Source organism: Athene noctua, chromosome 2 (genome assembly GCF_965140245.1).
Source record: "Athene noctua chromosome 2, bAthNoc1.hap1.1, whole genome shotgun sequence".
NCBI lineage: Eukaryota > Metazoa > Chordata > Aves > Strigiformes > Strigidae > Athene > Athene noctua.
In genome coordinates this window covers 56,159,697-56,180,193 of record NC_134038.1, presented here as the reverse complement: position 1 = coordinate 56,180,193, position 20,497 = coordinate 56,159,697, and the positions used below count along the sequence as shown (strand labels likewise).

At 37.4% G+C, this 20,497-nt stretch overlaps 1 protein-coding gene across 10 annotated transcripts in view; it reads right to left on the bottom strand.

Annotated features, from left to right (window-relative positions):
• Positions 1-20,497, bottom strand: part of PTPRM (protein tyrosine phosphatase receptor type M) — a 500,090-nt gene that overhangs the window by 193,413 nt on the left and 286,180 nt on the right. For all 10 annotated transcript variants that reach the window (XM_074899184.1, XM_074899185.1, XM_074899190.1 and 7 more), the window contains exon 12: positions 926-1,199. In XM_074899184.1, coding sequence (XP_074755285.1) covers positions 926-1,199 — 274 coding nt within the window. The remainder of the gene's footprint in view (positions 1-925; positions 1,200-20,497) is intronic.

Below are 20,497 nucleotides of genomic sequence, written 5' to 3'. Positions count from 1 at the left end.
CTAAAAGTAGAAAATATCTGAGATCTTCACAAGAGCACAGGCAAGTGTTCAGCTTTTTTATTTTGGCAATATAATGACCTTGGGAGATTTTTCTTTTTCTTTTAGATAGTATAGTTTGAGGCATCATGCTAGACAATTTAGGAAGAAAAAATAATCAATGGTGTTTCAAATTTCTGCACTGCCAGTGCACTGTGAAAGAGGGACCATTATGGTTTCTGGCAGAAAACATTTCCAGGCTGTCAGCACAGACAGCCAAAGCTTATCAAGAATTGAAGGGCACTGGGTAGGTCTGTCCAGGAAATGAAAAACAATTCCAGGAAGAATTAGTCAGATGAAACATGATCTGTGAAGACCTTTTTACACACTTTTCATTTCAGTTCCATCTACTTATTTTTCTTTTACTGTTTGCAGGAAAGGGGAAAAAAAAGTGGTTTCTAATTCAGTCAGGGCAACCAAATGAGAAAATAGGAGTTCAAGATGTTACAAACTAAGGTAATGGGACTGGACGGGCCAAGATAGATGTGCTAAAATCTGCAATCAAGTTTGTCTTAAACTTAACAAAAGAAATCACAACACTCTCCTCTTCAAAGCAAGAGAACAAAACCAAAAAAAAAAAAAGAAGAAAAAAAGCCAGGCAAACACACTCATTCAACAGCTCTTAGATAACAAGACAGAATGGTAATGCACTACTTTGCCCACTCATTATTAACAAAATGTGATTTCTTCCCCTCTTCTTTCCTGTAAACCTTTAATCATTAAGCAATATTGTGTTAGGAAAACTGTTATTTTTTTTAAACTCAGTGTGCTAAATTTCACGGTTACTTCATTTTCTCATTAGCAACTAAATTAGGCATCTTGCTAGTTGGTGCCAATCATCTATTTACACACAAATACTGTATAAAACCACACCTGTCGTAAGACTTACCCCATTGGCTCTGCTAGCAGCTTGAAAATAGATGCTGTAGCTCTTATGAGGAAGAAGAGGAGTGTTCCAGAAACCACTGTAGGTTTTGTTATCACCAATAGTAAAAGGCTGAGCAGCTTGTAAACCACTGGCTGGAAACTCTGCAGCAAAGTAGTACTGGGAATTCAAAAGTGAGGCATTCTGGAAATGAATGGGCACTGGGTAGCACTTCAGGATTTCAGTTGTCTTTTTGGTCCTCCGTGGGCGTTCTTCTTCAACAACTATTTGATAGACACTAAGGGTTCAGAAAGGAAAGAACAAAAAAACACACGGGTTATTTTAAGATTTGGGCAGTCAACTCATTCTGAAACCATAATAGCAAACTAGTATTATGGAAAAAAAAACCAAACCCAACTGTTAAACACAAAGGACATGGGAAGAAAGTCTAATTTTGATATTCAGGTGTATACATACATGGAATAGATTAGCACTTTCAAACAAATTCTAATTTTTGTTGGAAAAACAAAATTAGCCACAGCTTTTCATAAAGCAAATGCACAGAACATCTTCTTTTTCGAATTTTTGTACAGAAAAAGATTTCTTGATTAGTGTTAAAATGTAGAATTAAGTATTATTTTGTTAACACAGAAGTGAGTATAAAGCTAAAGATTCAATTCTCTAACCTGTCTTGTCTCTAACAACATCTTGTCTACATGAAATGAAATGAGTAGTAAGATAAAAATGAAGAAATAAATTATAAGGACACTGGAAATAGTATTTGATCAACTGTTGACATTACAGCTATTTATAAAATCACACAGAGTAAATTACAGTCTTTTAAAATTTTGGTGGCGTATTGACTGTTACTGCACAAGAATTAAAACATTTTTTTGATGGAAGTTATTCTCACTCAGCAGAGCACTTTTACACCTTAGAGATAACCGTATTTATAAGTGTTTCTATATTCTGCAAAGCAGTTCAGTTTGCACTTGGATTCTTTGCTGTACTGTGATCTACAGGGAACAGTCCATCCCTCTACACTGTAAAGGTGCTATGGACATTCAAGCAGGAACAAAGAAATTGTGATTTCTGCTGTATATGCAAACAGAGTAATCATTATACCCTTGCAGTTGCTGTAAAAGCCTGAGTCAGTGCTTTCAAATTTGTGAAGTGGGAAGTCCACGTCTCTAAAGAGGACTGGCTTGCAAGTTTATTGCTTCACTGGGGACCAGTGATTCTTAATCATTACTTGTCTCCTGGAATCTTGAATCCCAGTAAGCAAGTCAGTTAAAGTGGCAATGTGTCCACATTTCTGCACATCATCTACATCTAGTAACAATATATGATCTTTCAAGTTGACAATTCATAAAAAGTAGCAATCTTTAGGTAGGATATGTATCTTAAAGATGAAATACCCATATAGTCTTCTGACATGTTTTTCACACTCTGTCATCTGTAGGTAGATGATTATGTTTACAGAATACTCTGCCCAAAGTACAGGGACACTTGGGCTGGGCCTCTGCAGGTCTCAATCTGGACCCAGCTGGGCTTATTGGATTAGTCATATCACTGCACAGCTATGGATATTTCCCTTCTGAAAGCAAATCTGGTTTAGAAATAAAAAAGGTGACTTTGTGCAGTTACCAAGCCAGCTCATAGCCAGTGAGCTCCTGCACCTGCTGGGGCTCTGGCTAGACTCAAGATGCTTTGAGCAATGGCATAGAGCTCTCTAGCTCTTTCACTCTCTGGAGCCTTACCAACTCAGTGCACAACCAGACTAACATATTGCTTCTACACACATTTAGATAATGCTGTGTGCTTGAATGATGCTGTGTCAATGGAAGTGTTCAAGGTCAGGTTGGATGGGGCTTTGAGGAACCTGGTCTAGTGAAAGAAGTCCATGCCCACCTCAGGGGAGGATGGACTGGATGATCTTTAAAAGTCCCTTCCAATCCAAACCATTCTATGACTTCACGACTCTATGACAGCATGATGTTAGGAGACTTCATAGCTGAATATCACCAAGAAGCAGAAGAATGCCAGTTCTCTTGGCCGTCTTACTGGTTTTTTACCAGACCATGTGCAACAGACCCTGTTCACTATGGTTTTAAGATCCAGTTTTTCCAGTGGGAGATGCTGCACTTCCTGTGTTCATAAAAAATGCCCATTAAGTTAACACCAAGAATGCTTAACACTTCTTCTTCTGTCTCATTCAGATTTTCACCGCAGTGGAAATTTAGTTTTATGTTAAGACACTTAAATTTAAGTGTCTTCATGAAGATGTCTATATATCTGTAAACTCCCATTACAGTCACTGGAGAGCTACTCAGTACAGGCAACAGATCTCGAAGATGTGACCATCAAGCAGGTGTCTACTTTAGGGTCAACTTAATTGCTTTCTAGGCCCCACTGACTATGATAGCTAAATACTCAGCTCACATGTAGACTTCTACAAGTGGACGGCTAAATTTAAATGTTTTAATCTGATGCTGAACAACATGCAGAAATCTAACCATGTATGAGTTTGGTACAGCCAGGGAGACAATGTCTTGAGGGTCCACTTGAAGGCCACCGTCTGTACATTTTTGCAGCTCTGTGCAACCGAGTCTACACTTCTAGCAGAAAGACTTCCATTAGTTGATTAATTCCAAGCTGAGTAGCATATGAAGGTCAATACATGGTAACCTTTCTTTGATCCTATGACAATTGAACTGTAAAAACTAACCATGAAATATTTACATTACAATCATGTTTCTTCTCTTCCAAATCAATGTTTGACATGATTTTAGCAGTTAATTTTCTAGAATGAAACACAGTTGCTTAGAACTGGGATTCCAAGCTGCTTTCAAGACAGTGTCTTGCCTTCCCTAACTACTAATTTACAGTGAACTACAATAAATACTGTTCAAGAATTTAAATGGAGTATTGGAAAAGAAGTAGGAGGTGATGTAAACATCTATTCTTGCAAGGTAGTGAAGCTTGGTACACTTGCCTAATATCACAGCAAAGATAAGAATCCTTCGGTTTCACTAAAGAATGATGGATAGCAAACGAAGTTATTTGGCTGTTGCCTTCAGGAGACAAGTGCTACCTTTTCTATCACAGCAGGACTGAATATAAGAGGGAAGTCAGACCAGACAAGGTAATATGACCTGAATCAGCTGAACTGAGGATTCTTTTCATTTTTCACTCGGTGATTAAAGCTAAAGATCGTAGATATTTTAGAAACAAATCTGTCATTAAAATGATCCTTTTCCTCTGGCAAATTCATGTTAGTTATACTACGAGCACTACTCCTTGTATATTATATTTTAAATACATGACATCTATTCATCTTCAGATACATTAAAGTAAGAACTAAGCTGACTGGAGCAATTTCAAACTCAAAATGTCTTTTCATCCTTACTCCACAAGACAAATTAGATTTGCAAGCATCTAGACCTCAAATCTATTTGCTCTTTAATAATTTAAGCACTGAAAGGTCAAGCAGCTCTTTTCTGTTCCCCTTTATCAAAGTCCAAGTGCTAATGAAAATAACTAAATCCTATCTGCTGCCCAACTTCCACTCACTGCTGTTTCTCTGATGTAAATGAACACGTTATAAGCACCTGGATCAACGGAAACTGACAGAACTTTATGAGTGATACGTTCTACATTTGTACAAATGAAATCATGTTCCTAATGAGTTTTAAAGAATTACTCCAATTACAATTATAATCCAAAAGCTCCCTCTAATTCTTGCTGTTAAAGTAATTTTCTTTAATACGTAACATCTGAACTGCCTACTCTGAAAAAGGTTCAAGCTTAGTGAATTGAGCTAGCACTGCACCAGGACTTTATCATTCCTCTTAGGTATTAGTCATATTTCCTGCTTGTTTGAAGTTGCATTATTCCTTTTCCACACCTCTACATTTCAGAGTACAAAGTCTTCCTGTCTGTAATCCAAAAAATAAAATCTACACTACAGTGAAAGGTGCCAAAAGCATTTTGGCTATTGGTAGCATGTAGATTGATCTTTCTGAAAGAAAGAAATGTAATTTAAGCTTAATTCACATTACACAGTTCTACTATAGAATTCCAATTCCTTGGAAATTGAACACAAAATCTACTTTTATATGGAATGAAACTTGCTGTTGCATCAAGAAAGGAACACGTGGGAGTTATTTTTAACTTAGGATTCAAATATTTCAAATTTGGGGATTAAAAAATGTGTCTGGGAAAAGAAAAAAAATGATGTAATTTTTAAGCTACTTTTTATATTAACAATTCCAAAATAGTTCCAACTTTAAATGATTGTGCAGAGATACTGATCTGAACATAACAAGTACTCCAATTTTTGTTAAAAATTAGACATATCAGGCTTCTCTGCTATTTACTGAAATTGGGTTGTTTAAATTAAAATAGTCTGTCAATGTCTGCTAAATATACCAATTTTTTTCAGAGTTGGAAAAAAGAAAGAAAACATGTTAACACAGTAATCAAAGATGCTAAGAATATTTAGAAAAATGAACCAGACAATTCAAATAATTCAAATGAAGACGTTAAGTGTATATCTATTCTTAAGTACATGAAATGATGAATTTTAGTAACTTGCTGAATCGCTATGATTCCACATTACTGGAATGCAGTAAAACAGATTTTAATTAATCAAAGTTTCATTCAAAGTGACAAAATAATTTTCCAAGAAGGGCCTATTGGACACAAGCATGGACTTCAAGATTTTTAATACAGAAGTCCTTAACATGTACAATCTACGTACTTATCAACTGAAACTTATGAATTTATAATTACTCTTCCACTACAATAATTACAAATCAAAAAACAAAGGGAAAACAAGCTTGACTACGTCATTATTGAAATGTCAGCTCTATTTTTTCTCTCTTAAACAGTCTTGATGCTTCACCTAACTGAAAACATAAAGAATTTTTAGAAATTTATTTTACGGAAGAAAGATAGCCTAAGGACCTGAATCTAGATTAAGAAGATATGAATTTATTTAGTAGATGTAATACAACTGTTGTGTGATCCTAAGCAAGCCAGTTAAATATTTTGTGCCTCAGTTCTTCATCTGTAAAATGAGAACAGGAAATTTTCTCACACCCTCTGGCCTGCTTCAGCTGTTCAAAACTAAAACCTCTTCAAGACCTTCTTTTTTATTATCCTTGAAAAAATAGTTTTTTTTTTTTCCCTAGGAAATATACAAAGCCTGCAAAGCTGTTAAGCTCCACTAACACTGTCCTGATCAGCTGTGTAAAATGTTAGGCTATCATTGCAGACTGTTACGGTGACATTGTAGAGTCTAATTTGAAGTTTTCTGCTCATTGTAGTTAACTCTCTTCTTAGTATTATGCTTTATTATAACCATATAGAACTGATACTTTTTATAGATCTCTGTATCTTGACTTTCATGCTTGCTTTGTTTTAATGCTAAAAGATTCAAACAACAGAATAACCTTTAACCTACATATTGACCAATGACTTATTCCCATAGCCCTACATTATCTATATGCTAGAACCACTTCACTGCATTTTTCTACTAAAATACCAAAGTTCCAACAGATGGCAAAATTAGGAAACCCAAAACCCTCTTTGTTATCTCTGTTTTTTGTCAATGAACTTGATTGCTCAAACTGGAGCAGTCTATGGGGTCCCCACAATTTCACTAATACTTGTGTAGATGCTGGAAGTGTACTATACTGCTATTTAAGTCATAAGCACTTCTTAAAAATAGCAGTTGTTTCATTCATGTTTTGCATCAAAAGTTTCAAGTATCAACTGCTTCCTTAAAAAAACCCAATCTTTGGACAATTTTTTGATATAATCTGCAACATAACTTCATCTCTGTCATCAGCTGTCTTTGACATGTTCATAACATATATATGGATTAACATTGGAGATGCTGATCTATTTCTTCCTGCCTTTCTATTATTGTAATTCATCCTATAACTTAAAATTTTACATGAAATATGTAACTTGAAATTATATGTAACCCATATCTTGAAATAGAAGAGGGAAATCATTCTTTAAAGGACAGGAATTAATACAGTTAGCAGGTAAATAGAAGGCTACAAGAAATTCTCCTCCTACTGAGCAAGAGTCTGTATATTTATAGGTGGCATTAAACAAAGGTGATAATGACAATGCATGAGTTATCAGGTGTCCCACCATCATAGCTACATAGGCTTTGCCAGTGGGTCAGGAGTTTTAGCAACACATAATATGTACTGAACAAAATATACTCCATGTGCAGTCATTTTCAGTACGGATGTGAAGCCAGAGAACCAGCTGAACGGTACTTCTGATCACTCTGTTTCCTCTGATCACCATAGAATTTTAGGTATTTTGTCAAAGGGGGAAGTAGAAACTGTTCGACTGTGCCTTTTTTTTTTTGTTGTTTTGTCTGCATATCAGAGACCACTGCTGTACTAAAGATCAGTGTTTATAGGCTGAAAGAACTGGGTGCAGTAATAATTGTTCTTAGGGAGGGTATGGTCTCAGGGCAAGGGCAGTCTGAAAGAACATAAATGGGTAGTTTATTTGGGAGGGGTGACTTTTCTTGTCCAAGCATCAGAAATGAAGCAATCTATATGAGTTTGGAATTTTTTTTCTTTTCTGTTTGTTTGTTTTTTCCTGAGAGTGAATTGTCATTGTTACAGGTGGGATAGGGATTAGATCAACAACTTCATAAACTTGGAGTTTATGAAGTAGAAGTAAGACCAGGGAGTTTTTGATTCACAAAAGGACAAATGAGTATGCCTACCAATGATGGAAAAGCTTGTTCAGGTAGCCCCCTATATTTCAGGAATATTTTATTTGGGAGATCAGAGCATTTCTGGGCTTTAAGCAAAATACAGCCTTGTCTGCTATAGCTTCTAAAATAAGAAAAAAAAATGAAGTTTGAAAAAACAAACCTTGCATGAACATAACAGAAAATACAGAACTTAGAGTAAAGAAAACCAAACCAAACAAAACCTCCAAATTAAGGCTGCTGTACCAATGCCAACACCGATGCAAGTATTTTTAAAGTAATATAGTTAAGATCTAATTTATCAAGGGCAAAAAAGGTGAACTAGGCAATGTTGCTAATAATATTGGCAATACAAAAGCAACCAAGATTCTTGCAACTGCTCACATTTAAGTGCTTGACATACTAGTGTTAAAGGTGTATTGTTTTTTCTTTTTGCAAGTGAAGGGAGTCTTAAATTCCTGTAACTTTTTGTTTGCATCTTTACTTGAAGTCAGGAGATTTTATGCAAACAAAAGTTCCACAATCTTTGGTAGATTTCTAAGTCTGTGGGGCAGTTGGTTCCTCCAAAGCATAAGAAAGGGACTAAGAAAAGAAAATACTTTGTGCTAATAGCTTGTTGAAACTTGAATGGAATGATTCTACTTGCACATCTGGCTTTATTCACTGGCTTTGCAAGTGAAGAGATAAGTCTGGCTAGATTCTCCAAGGCATCAACTGTCTTAATTCTCATGAAACACTATTACTGGCACCTGAAATTTCCAGCCCATGGGAAAAGTCAAATCGGAGAAAGCCACAAATCTTTTGGAATCAGACTTGGAGCGAACACAAGAAGGACTAATATTATACAGCACCTCCACTGTCATGCAAGGAGCCCTATTTCTCAGATCAATCAAAGCAGAAATACCTAAACAGCTGTAAAGGAGAAGATAAGACAGCTTAGGTTCAGTCCCTAGAGATACTGCCAAACGTAAACTCTCAGGTGTCATAATAAGCTTTATCTTCACAAACCCAAGACCACTGGGGAATGGTATCTGGTTTTTAATGTAAAATTCCTAAGCTGCTTTGTGACTACTCACCTCTTGTGTATGGACAGTCTCAAAGACTTAAAAGTCAGTATTTACAAAGGGGATTTTCTGGGAAAAATATATCCAAGCAAACCTCTCCTTAGCGTTCCTATGGAACCGGAAATCCTGACTGTTCTCATATGGGAAGCATTATGTCACTGGAAGGTAAAGGTATTTCTCTTGTTCTTTCCTCCAAGGACAGTCACCAGGGGAGGATATGACAATGCATTCAATTCCCTTGACAACAAAAATACTTGCTATATAGTATCTTAATTGCAGAAGAGTCAGATGGGCTCTGAAAGTGGTAAAACAATGGTCACCGTAAGTTCATTATGGATTTAAATGCTTTTTCTAAACACAGAAGAACTGATAAATTTCTACTGATAAATTTCTCATTTGCATGTTTGGACTCTCTAGGTATTTAAGGGAGACATTAGAGCCTGGGCTCCAAAAATTGTTAGAATAAATTCTGCAAGAAAAGTAAAGGAGACAACGACGCACACTCCTCCCATCTTCCAGTGGCCAGATGGGTGTCACCTAGTCCTGATGACACAGCGTATTTAATTTTTTGCTTTATTTCCTAGTATATAGAATCACTGTTTTAGAGAATCTAAGATCACTACATCAAGGGCAGAGAATGTCCAGCAGATCTTCCGCCTTATAATTGCAGGTAATCACATACCATTCATGAAATGTTTGTGAAATATTTCTGTCTTTAGATTCAGCTATCATAGATGATGATTCAAAACTTAAATTTGTTTTGTTCGTAAATAAATCAGGGAGAGAAGAGAGAGAGGAAAAAAATCTTTGAAGAATTTAAGTTTGCAATAGTTTTGTTTTAGAAGGGTAATAAAAGATGGCTAACATGTAAGCAGGAGTAGATAATCTGTATTCTGTTTTACAACATATAGCATGCTGATGGACTGCAGCTTTAACTTTGTCCAGTCTATCCTTTGCAAAAATCAATAAATTCAATACATATGCTGACCTACCCTTATTGAAAGCAATTATTAGCTTAGTTTAAATAATACACTACTGACACAGCATATTAAAATTGGTAAGAACCATTTGATCAACACATATGTGTGTGGTGGTCAGATATAATGACAACAATAATTGTGGCACAATAGACTGCTCTGAGACACTGAGATTTGCTGACTGGCAAGGGAATCAAAACTGTTCTCTTAACCCTCTCAACCACCCAAATCCTTGATAAATATTGATGAATTTTATTTTTTTTCCTCTCTGGGTATACAGCCCCATGGTTAATTATTTTGACTTATTTAAATACTGGTGCCCAAGTAGGATTGAGAGTGATAGTACCATACCGGTATGAAAGTGTAAGAGACTCTCAGAATTATGACAAACAGGATGACAAGGACAAATCTATGTCTCCACAACTGTTACATACGTTTCTACACCTGAAATTCCTTAATCCTGAAACAAAGTTTCCCCGCCCCCACTCTCCAAGGGACTGACTACTACTCCATACTGATACAATCAATCAGTTTGATGAGGGACAATATATTAGCAACTCTCCATACTTAGAAATAACCACATAATTCTACCCTTTTAAATTTTTTTCTATGAAGATAAGCATACACATCCCTTTGTCATTTTGAAGGTGAATTTTTAAATTATTATTTCTTCTGATGAAAAAAAATATTGCAGGCCACAAAAAACCCCCTATGATCAGAAACATACTTTTTCTGAACCACTTACAGCCTTGTGCTCTCCATACTTAATATGGATTCATGTATTTAGCTGCTTTTTCTTCAAACTCACGTCAAGCAAATATATAGATTTGTACACATTCTGAAGCGCTGCGCAGACTAAAGTGAGTGCAAAATAAAAATAAAATTAAACCTACTTATAATGGTAGTGTTTCACACTGACTTCAAAGTAATTTTCTACAGGTGTAAGTACTACAAGGTGAGAGAATATTTTGCTCTACATTCATAAATTCTCTCAGCTATTAATTGTGTATTTGCTGGACAAACAAAATATATCTTTGATTACAGATCTCCCCTAATGTGCTCCATACTGTATCAACGAGATCTAACTACTAAATATGGACTGCAAGTGACAAGCTAAAGAGGGCACCAGAGATTTGGCAGTGTTTGGGGTTTTGTTTGTAGGAAAAGAAATGTTTACAATGAAGAGACTGCTAGGACACATATAAACAGTTTTAGTTTGAAGATAAGTAATTGTGCATGTGAAAGGAGAAAGAAAAACTGAGCAGACGAAACATTTAAGAATATAAAAGATTACAGAGCGTAAGAATGTAGAGAAGGAGAGAAGAAGAAAATAAAAGAACAGAAATTATACTGAAAACACATTGAGATGTACCATCACCTTTGATAAACAAGAAGTGCAAGAAAAAGTAGTAGGAGGAAAGATTTTTTAAAAATGAAGTCTAATACAGATATACTTTAAGCAAAGCATTTTCTAACAACTTACAGTCAGCTACTTTTTATAAATTACATGCAATATGTTTGTAAAAGGTGTTTGATTTCATAGTACAGTTATGAAATCACATCATTTACTTTTATAAGATTGGGGAGGAGAAGTATTTATCCAGGAATGAATGCTACAAGATCTCTACACTCATGATGATCTACTGAGTATTTTCTGAATTGCTCTATCAACTGATATTTGGCTTCTTCCATAAATAATTCTGGTGTACATAAACGGATAGTCTTTCTAATAGGTATGTCACCATTATATTTTTGGCAAACATAAAACTTCTCTGCTGATACTGCCTTCATGTATATGGGACAACAACATCCCGTTCACATTGATCCAGTACTGGGTTCTTTAAATGCCATTTAAAACAGAAGATGCTTTAAAGCCTTAAAATAGACTAAGACACTACAACTTTTACAGCGAGAAGTTCAGAATATGTACCCAAGAACACGCCGTAATCCCATCTATATTCCACATGTCGTCTGTGATACCCAGCTCCCACCCTCAATATGCTCAGATCCTTTTAATATCTCCCAAATATTGGCTGGAAAAAAGGCAACACATGCTGTGGCTGCTTCTGGGCTACATATGGGCTTGCTGGTATGTGAATATTAGCTCTCTACTGATGGACTAAACGAAATGAACTAACTAGTTCATACTGTAACACAGCCTATCCTTCAGCATAGATACTAATCTAGGTCGTTCCTCTGTACCCAGAGATTCCAAAATGTGGGAGAAACTTACCATTTATTTCATATGTGCTTGAAAATTCCCAATAGGTCCAATATTAATGAGGGAAGGAAGGAACATACAGACAAATGAACATTATGACACATAAGCCTTGTTTTCTTCAGAAACCAGGATAAAATCAGGTGTAAACTTTAACTTAGTTATGTTCCAGAAAGTTTAATTCTTATCTTGGATATGTTATATAGCACACACAAGTCAAGGTGTACTTCCTTTCTTCATTTTACCAGTGAACAAGTTTTATTTCTACTGAGTGTAAGGGCACAGTCCCTCTAGGCACCAGATACTATTGATCTCACTCCACAAGGCTTTATGCTCTTAATTTAAAGCCCAAGCAGCAGTATCACTAACTTAAATGATGCTGGTCTAAACTGAACTGAACCTAAGGCTTCAGATTCTCCAGGGCTTTGAGACTGACTTCACTACAGAGAAGTATAAAATAAGGATGCCTCCTACATCCTTCGCAGTCTGCTCACAACATGGCTTAAAAATGAACGACAATCAGGGATAGATTGTGACGACAATAATTCCACAAAATATTCCACAAAGCCATTATTCTGAGATCTTCCGTTGGGCATCATGGCAGAGGTGAGTTAAAACGAAATAGTAATTCTCTCCAGACAGTTAGCTATATTTATTATGACACTCCTAACCACTGCCAAGTTGTTCACAACCGCTCATAGATATCTTTTTCTCTTTTCCTTTAGAGAGGAAAATGCTATTTGCATTTATTTTAGATATAGGAATGGAGAGAGCATGATATACTGATTTGCAGAAAGCTACACAGATAGTCCCTACCCGAACCAGAAGTAAAAGTGTGCTCTCATCTGCACCAAGCCCTAGTGCTGTATCTTCTAGGCCATCCTTCCCATCACAGTAAGACTACAGTTTTCAGTAACCAGAAACACACTGTAATTCCTCTCCTGGCCATCTGAAGAGGCTTAGCTTCTCTTCATCTCTGCAACAGAGCTCTCCCTTGGGGAAGGCAGGCCTACTCATTATCTGGAAGACTTTGTTGTGTACAAACAAATAATTTAAAAAAAAATGGCAGAGATACGTTTCAAGAGGATATTTCTGCTGATAGCAAAGAATTAACAAACTATTTAAAGTGCAGAGTTTCTTCTACACTATCCTGATGGTGACATCTGTCTTAATTTGAGTATTTTTTTCCAACAATTACCTCTTCAAACACAGGCAGAAAAGGAGGGAAGAAGGAAGAGGGTGAGAGGGAGGTTAGGAGATAGAGGGACACAGAGGAAAAGAGGGAGAAACAGAGAGGGAGAGGCAGAGAGGGAAGGAGATTTCTGTTAAATCCTGCTGGGAACAGGAATGACAATCCCAAATTATATGGGCATCTTTTATAATGAAAACCACTGATCATCAAAGTTATCTACATTTATGAAACTTTTCTCTCCAGCCTTGTTTAGTTATTTATATGATAAGTCTGCCTCCATCTCTCAAAATTTCTATTAAAACCACCTTCTTTCCATTAGAATAGTTTAGAGTAATAAAAACTCCCTCAGTATGCAGAACAGTGAAAGGCAGGCATTTAGGTTTATTCCAGTTTAAATAACAAATAGCGTAGCAACTTCAATGCTCAAATTTCTACATCTGTCATGCTGTGGAGGTGTTTGTGCTTAGCAAAGCTCATAGAACAGTGTGTAACTACTAGTACAAAAAGCATATTACCTAAACTGTTCTTGCTCATAAAATATAATAATGAAAACAGATAATAGCTGGGTCTTGCACAGACAATTTTTTTTTAGATGCCACATTTTTGATATAATAACACAGCGTTGAATATTTCATTCTTGTAACTTTAATTTCTCTTTGTACTGGTTTGATCAAGATAAGATCAGTCCTAAATTGCTTTGGAATATTAGCTGGCTACCTTGAATGCATTTTGTATTCTCTCAACCAGAACTCATTACATGGAATTTGCTTGGCATCAGTAAGTCACTATTGCTTTTGTGTGTGTACGTATGTGTGGGAGCATGTGTGGCTCAATACCCTGCTGTTAGACTATTTAGTGATAAAATCTGATATAATAAAATATTAATTACAGCTGAAAGGTTGGGTGAGAAATATGAACTCAATTACAGTCCCATATTGTGAACAAAGGGCAGGGTGAAAAAATCCTTTAGTTATAGAGGTTTGGGATAATAAAAGAACAACTAGAACATCAGGCTCAAGCTGAGTGCTCCCTAAAAGGCCACCTGTTATTAATCTTCACATCAGGCATAGAATTTCAAGTAAATTAGGTCAAGATGAAAGATTTTTGCTGCTGATTTTTTTGACTTAACTAATTTAAATATTTCTTTATCTGAGCATTCTTTTCTTTGATGTCATTGCAATTTAGTAATGAGAAATTTGTAACAAGCACAAGGACACAGCAATTATAATTAAAGGTTAGATATCATACATGGTATGCAAAATGATCACCTTATATGGTATAAAAATAGATAAGAACTAGCAGTTGATTCTAAAAGTCTTCGTTTCAGTCAGACTGGCAGTTTCTCAGTGCCAAACTGTAGCAGATGTGGTCCTACCATCTTAGAAAGCCAAGTTTTTTACAAAAAATACAAGCAGTGTAAGATAAATAATTTTAAGACTTTGTAATAAATACATTTCTGTTCATCTGTCTGAGGGTCCTGAGGGAACTGGTGGGTGAAGTAGCTAAGCCACTACCCATCATATTTGAGAAGTCATGGCAGTCTGGTGAATCTCCCACTGACTGGAAAAGGGGGAAACATAACCCTCATTTTTGAAAAGGGAAAAAAGGAAGACCCAGGGTACTACAGGTCAGTCAGTCTCACCTCTGTGCCTGGCAAGGTCATGGAGTGGATACTCCTGGAAACTGTGCTAGGGCACATGGAAAATAAGAAGGTGCTTGGTGACAGCCAACATGGCTTCACTAAGGGAAAATTGTGCCTGACAAATTTGGTGGCCTTCTATGGTGGGGCTACAGCATTGGTGGAGAAGGGAAGAGCAATCAATGTCATCTACCTGGAGCTGTGCAAAGCTTTTGACATCGTCCCATAGGATATCCTTGCCTCTAAACTGGAGAGACCTGGATTGATGAATGGACCACTCAGTGGATAAGGAATTGGCTGGATGGTCACACTCAAAAAGTTGCCATCAACAGCTTGATGTCCAAGTAGAGAGAAGCGATGAGTGACATTCCTCAGGGGTTGGTATTGGGACCAGCACTGTTTAACATCTTTGTTGGAGACATGGACAGTGGGATTGAGTGCACCCTCAGCGAGTTTACCAACAATACTAAGCTGTGTGGTGCAGTCGACACACTGGAGGGAAGGGATGGCATCCAGTATTGTGTTCACCTGTGGGAGCCCCCAACATTAGAAGAACATGGATCTGCTCAAGCAAGTCCAGAGGAGAGCCACAAAGATCATCAGGGATATGAAGCACCTCCCCTGTAAGGACAGGCTGAGAAAGCTGTTCAGCCTGGAGAAGAAAAAGCTCCAGGGAGATCTTATAGTGGCCTTCCAGTACCTAAAGAGGGCCTACAGGAAAGCTGGAGAGGGGCTTTTTACAAGGGCATGTAGTGATAGGACAAGGGGTAATGGCTTTAAACTGAAAGAGAGTAGATTTAGATTAGATGTAAGGAAGAAATTCTTTCCTGTGAGGGTGGTGAGGCACTGGAACAGGTTGCCCAGAGAAGCTGTGGCTGCCCCCTCCCTGGCAGTGTTCAAGGTCAGGTTGGACAGGGCTTTGAGCAGCCTGCTCTAGTGGTGGGTGTCTCTGCCTGTGTCAGAGGGATGGGAACTAGGTGATCTTCAAGGTCCGTTCCAACCCAAATCATCCTATGATTCCATGAGTCTATGTTCTGTTCAATTTACCTGAGTGTGCAGACAGATGAATCATGAAACACTTAATAGAATGTGACCAGGTTGTAGACAAGCACAACTGTGACACAGTTAGTCAAAATCAAATAATTTGACCTTGAAATACCATGCATAGTAGTAAATCATAGAACTGAGCAATCTTATCTACTATTGCAGGCTAAAATATGCCATTATATCATTAAATAAGATTTTCATTGTCTGAAGAACTTTGGATTCTATTAACAGTGTTTTCTATTTCAACATGTTTTGCTGAAACTATGGCAATATATTTTGGTACCAAGACAAAAAACATACTTTCAATGAATTTACATTTATGATACTTGGAACAATCCAAAGACCATTTCAAAGCATCTTAATCAGCTTTATGTTCTTTGCTTAATTTCTTTTTAAAAAGAACACAGAAAAATGATAAGTTCATAAATACAAGATAAAAATATCTTGGTATAGCAAGCGAGGTACTTTTATAACCCAATATTACACCATTTAACTCACCAGTTTTCATGTTGCCAAGGCCAATTTACAACACAACTGGAAAGCATGGAAAAAGGACTAAAGTATTTTCACAGATTAAAAGAAATTTAAGAAAGCAAAACTGTCTAAAATAATTTAGTCTAAAAAAGAAAGAAGTTAGAGGGTATCTGAAGGAAAATATTCAAAACTGAAAGCCATGGGAGAGCTGACTGATCCTTTATTTTCAATCTGTCACAGAGAAAGAAAACATTGGCACACAATGGTACTGAAGCAGAGATCAATGAGGAACAAAAGAGAAGAAACAAATTCCAAGTCTGAACACATGCAAACTGATTTGCAACAACCTGTGAGATCACACAGCCCATCTTATCAGAATCACAGAATCAGGAGCAGCTTTTCTGAAAGTGTATGCCTGACTGATATTCAAAGAAAGCTCACTACTGCTTGCAAACTGTAGGTCTGTTTCTGATTAGACTGTAAAGTTTCATTACATGCTGGAGGGAAGGGATGCCATTCAGAGGGACCTTGACAGGCTTGAGAGGTGGGCCTGTGCAAACCTCATGGAGTTCAACAAGGCCAAGTGTAAGGTCCTGCACATGGGTCAGGGCAATCCCAAGCACAAATACAGGCTGGGTGATGAGTGGACTGAGAGCAGCCCTGCAGAGAAGGACTTGAGTACTGGTGGATGGAAAACTGACTATGAGCCAGCAATGTGCACTCACAGCCCAGAAAGCCAGCTGTATCCTGGACTGCATTAAGAGCAGTGTGGCCAGCACGCTGAGGGAGGGGATTCTCCCCCTCTACTCTACTTTTATGAGACCCCATCTGGAGTGTTGTGTCCAGCTCTGGGGCCCCTAGAATAAGAAAGACATGGACTGTTGGAGCAGGTCCAGAGAAGGACCATGAAGATGATGAGGGGCTGGAGCACCTCCCCTATGAGGACAGACTGAGGGAGTTGGGGTTGCTCAGCCTGGAGAAGAGAAGGCTCCGTGGAGACCTTATAGCGGCCTTCCAGCACTTAAAGGAGGCCGACAGGAAAGATGGGGAGGGACTCTTTGTCAGGGAGTGTAGGGATAGAACAATTGTTTAAATTGAAAGAGAGTAGATTTAGATTAGGTGTAAGGAAGAAATTCTTTCCTGTGAGGGTGGTGAGGCACTGGAACAGGTTGCCCAGAGAAGCTGTGGCTGCCCCCTCCCTGGCAGTGTTCAAGGCCAGGTTGGACGGGGCTTTGAGCAGCCTAGTGGAAGGTGTCCCTGCCCATGGCAGGGGAGTTGGAATTAGATGATCTTTAAGGTCCCTTCCAACACAAATCATTCTACAATTCTATCATTACAACACACTTCCAGCTTTGGCAAAGTCATTGACAGTACCTGAATCAGATTCCACCCACTTGCTTCCTGCTACATAAGCCAGGGTGCAAAGAAGAAACAAACTCGTTATTTTTCTTGTTATAGAATATGACAGAATACTGTTACCCAATCTTCACAAATTAGGTAGAGAACAGATCTAGCAAGGTCTAAATGACCAGTTCACTTGGATTTCCAAGAAAGCAGGAAGACAGACTCCCACCTAACAGAGACATTACTAGTTCTTCAAATCTATGTGGGATGTGTTATGTCATTTCCACTAAATAATGTTGAGATTCAAGTATTGTTTTAAGAAATACTATACTATGTTTTTATCATTCTACCATGTTCACAGTTGCTGGATATGATAAAAATACTGTACTGGAATTAAAAGGAATGGAGTAACAGAAGAAGAGGCAATCTTTCTGCAAGAGCCTGCCTGAGTCATTTTTACTTTCAAAGAAATCCAGGGCCAATAGCAAACCACAGGTTTCTTCCTCAATAGCCCTGAAGAATATCAGTAGCTACAGAAAGATTAAGTATAACAATAATGAAAAAAATACTTTGAGGAATAATGTGATGTTCTTAAAGAATAGGAGGATTTTCTCAGATCTAAATCTGTACATAAGTGATAAGATACACTATTGCTTATTCTCCTGTATTCAACTCCCAATTTATGTTTATCATATAAGATGCTGCATCCTAGAGCAGTGGTTTTCATTCTGTTCTCTTCAAATTCCTAGGCATGAACAGTTTGAAAAAGGTAAGAAAGACAAACATACAGCTTATAGATTTAAAATCACAACTTAAAGATCTGCACATGTGCTGCAATATCTTTAGGGGTTTACAAATTTAAAAAACCCCTCAGTCTTCTACTAAGAAAAACTGATTACAAGTAAGCACTATTCTACTTAAGTATGTTCTAGTAAACATGAACTCCTGCAATGCTGTGACTATGCTCTGGAGAGTGTCCATGAGGTATGGACACTCTGCAAATGTAACAACATTCATGTGTGTAACTATGGCAAGTTGCACAGCTCTTATTTATGAATGCAAAATAATATGCACTTGCAAATTGCTCAAGGATCCTGGATATTACATAGAAATGAAGAAGTAGTATTTAGAACAGGAGATCAGCTAATAGATTAATGACAAAATGTTAACACTAAAAAAATGAGAACTCCATATTCTACAAAGCTGTGAACTGGAAACTCACTACTGAATTGGGTTGGGGAATTAAGCAAAGAGATGTATTAAAATGAGTGGTTTATAAGTAGAGGAAGAATGCTTCTTTTCTGCCTTTTTCAAGGATGCTCTGCAACCTGCTGGTTTGTGTGCAGCACAGAAAGAAAAATATTTGCTGAGACAGCTGAATGAATACACAAGACAATTTCAACAGGTTTTTTGATTCAAAGCTTGAAAACTGTTTACTGCTCATTAAAGCACTCACAGAGGATATGAAGTTTTTAATCTATTCAACCAGGGATACAACATGGAGCATGGAGAGACTAGCTCATACAGATCCACTGTGGTGGTTTAAGATGTTGTCTCATTTGTCCATTTTCTCCTTCTGCCAGATGCTCTGCTTTCATGGGAGACTTGGTGGAAAGCAGCACGTGCTTATGCTTCAGTTGCAACTGAAAAGCCTAGCGTTATCACCTAAGCAACCCAAGGCACAGACACGTTTTCTCCTGCCAACTCTGCTGTGGGAGAGCAGGACCACAGCAAAAATAATCATACAAAAATTCTCATCTCTCAATGTTATCATCTTTTTCCACAACTTAAATGTAGTGGGTCCTGGTCCAGCAATTTGGAAACGGAGATTAGTGTCTGTGTTCATTTTCATCCTTTCTTCTCTACAAAAAGGCTCTGCAGGGCACTCTAATCAGCAGTGCAGAATGATGCAGGCAGATACAGAAAAACAGTCAGGTTTTGTGGCATTGTCCCCAGTTTCTCAGGACTTCTGTGGATAAATACAAGACTGACCTTATATTCTGTCAGTGAAGGTATAAGTCTTTCTCCTCCCTGCACTGGGAATGACTCTGGTAGGATTAGGTGGCATAGAAACCTTAGCAACATGACATTGTACATCTCTTCCCACAGGAAATCTGGCTGTAGATAAAAGATTCTGCACAGCTCAGGATTAGCCCAAATGTTAAATACAGATGAGATTTTGGCCTTGTGCTTCTACTACCCTTCGAGACTAATCTGAAAAACAGCTTCAGCTCTAGATGTGAGAACACTGTTAATTCATTCACCCTCATCTGATTTCCCCATGGTAATTTCTCCCTAAATTCAACATTTTTATAATGCCTTAGACATCCATCCTACCGCTCTCTGAGACTGTTTAAGGCTGAGGCATTTATACTGCTCCTGACTAAAGAGTTGCTCCTCTCAGTTGTAGAGCCCAGTAAGTGACTCTAATGTTTCTTTATGTCATTTAATGTAATCCAGTTGAGCAGATTAGCTTTTACTTAGCTATGCTTTAGAGTCATGATGCTTGTTGTAAATGTCAGTGATTTCCTTTCCTACTTAAATGAAGAGCGTAACAGAAAGTAAGTTTTCATGTTAATGTTCAGTAAAATGAATACTCTTTCAGCATCCAGTATGGGAAATGACAGTGTTTCACTTAGAGCAGATCTGTACCTTTTCTTTCTCCTTCCATGTAGCATTCTTCTTTATTCTCTCATCTCCTTTAAGTCTACCTAATATCAAATAAAAGCATTCGCTTGCTTGCAGTGCATGATCAAAATGCTTTAGTACATGCAGAATATGTCAATCAAATATTATTTATACTGAGAGTTAGGAAGTCCCCCAGATTACTTTATTCTGGAAACTACAGTCCTCCTGCCATACATTTATGTAATAATAACAGAATCTTTTT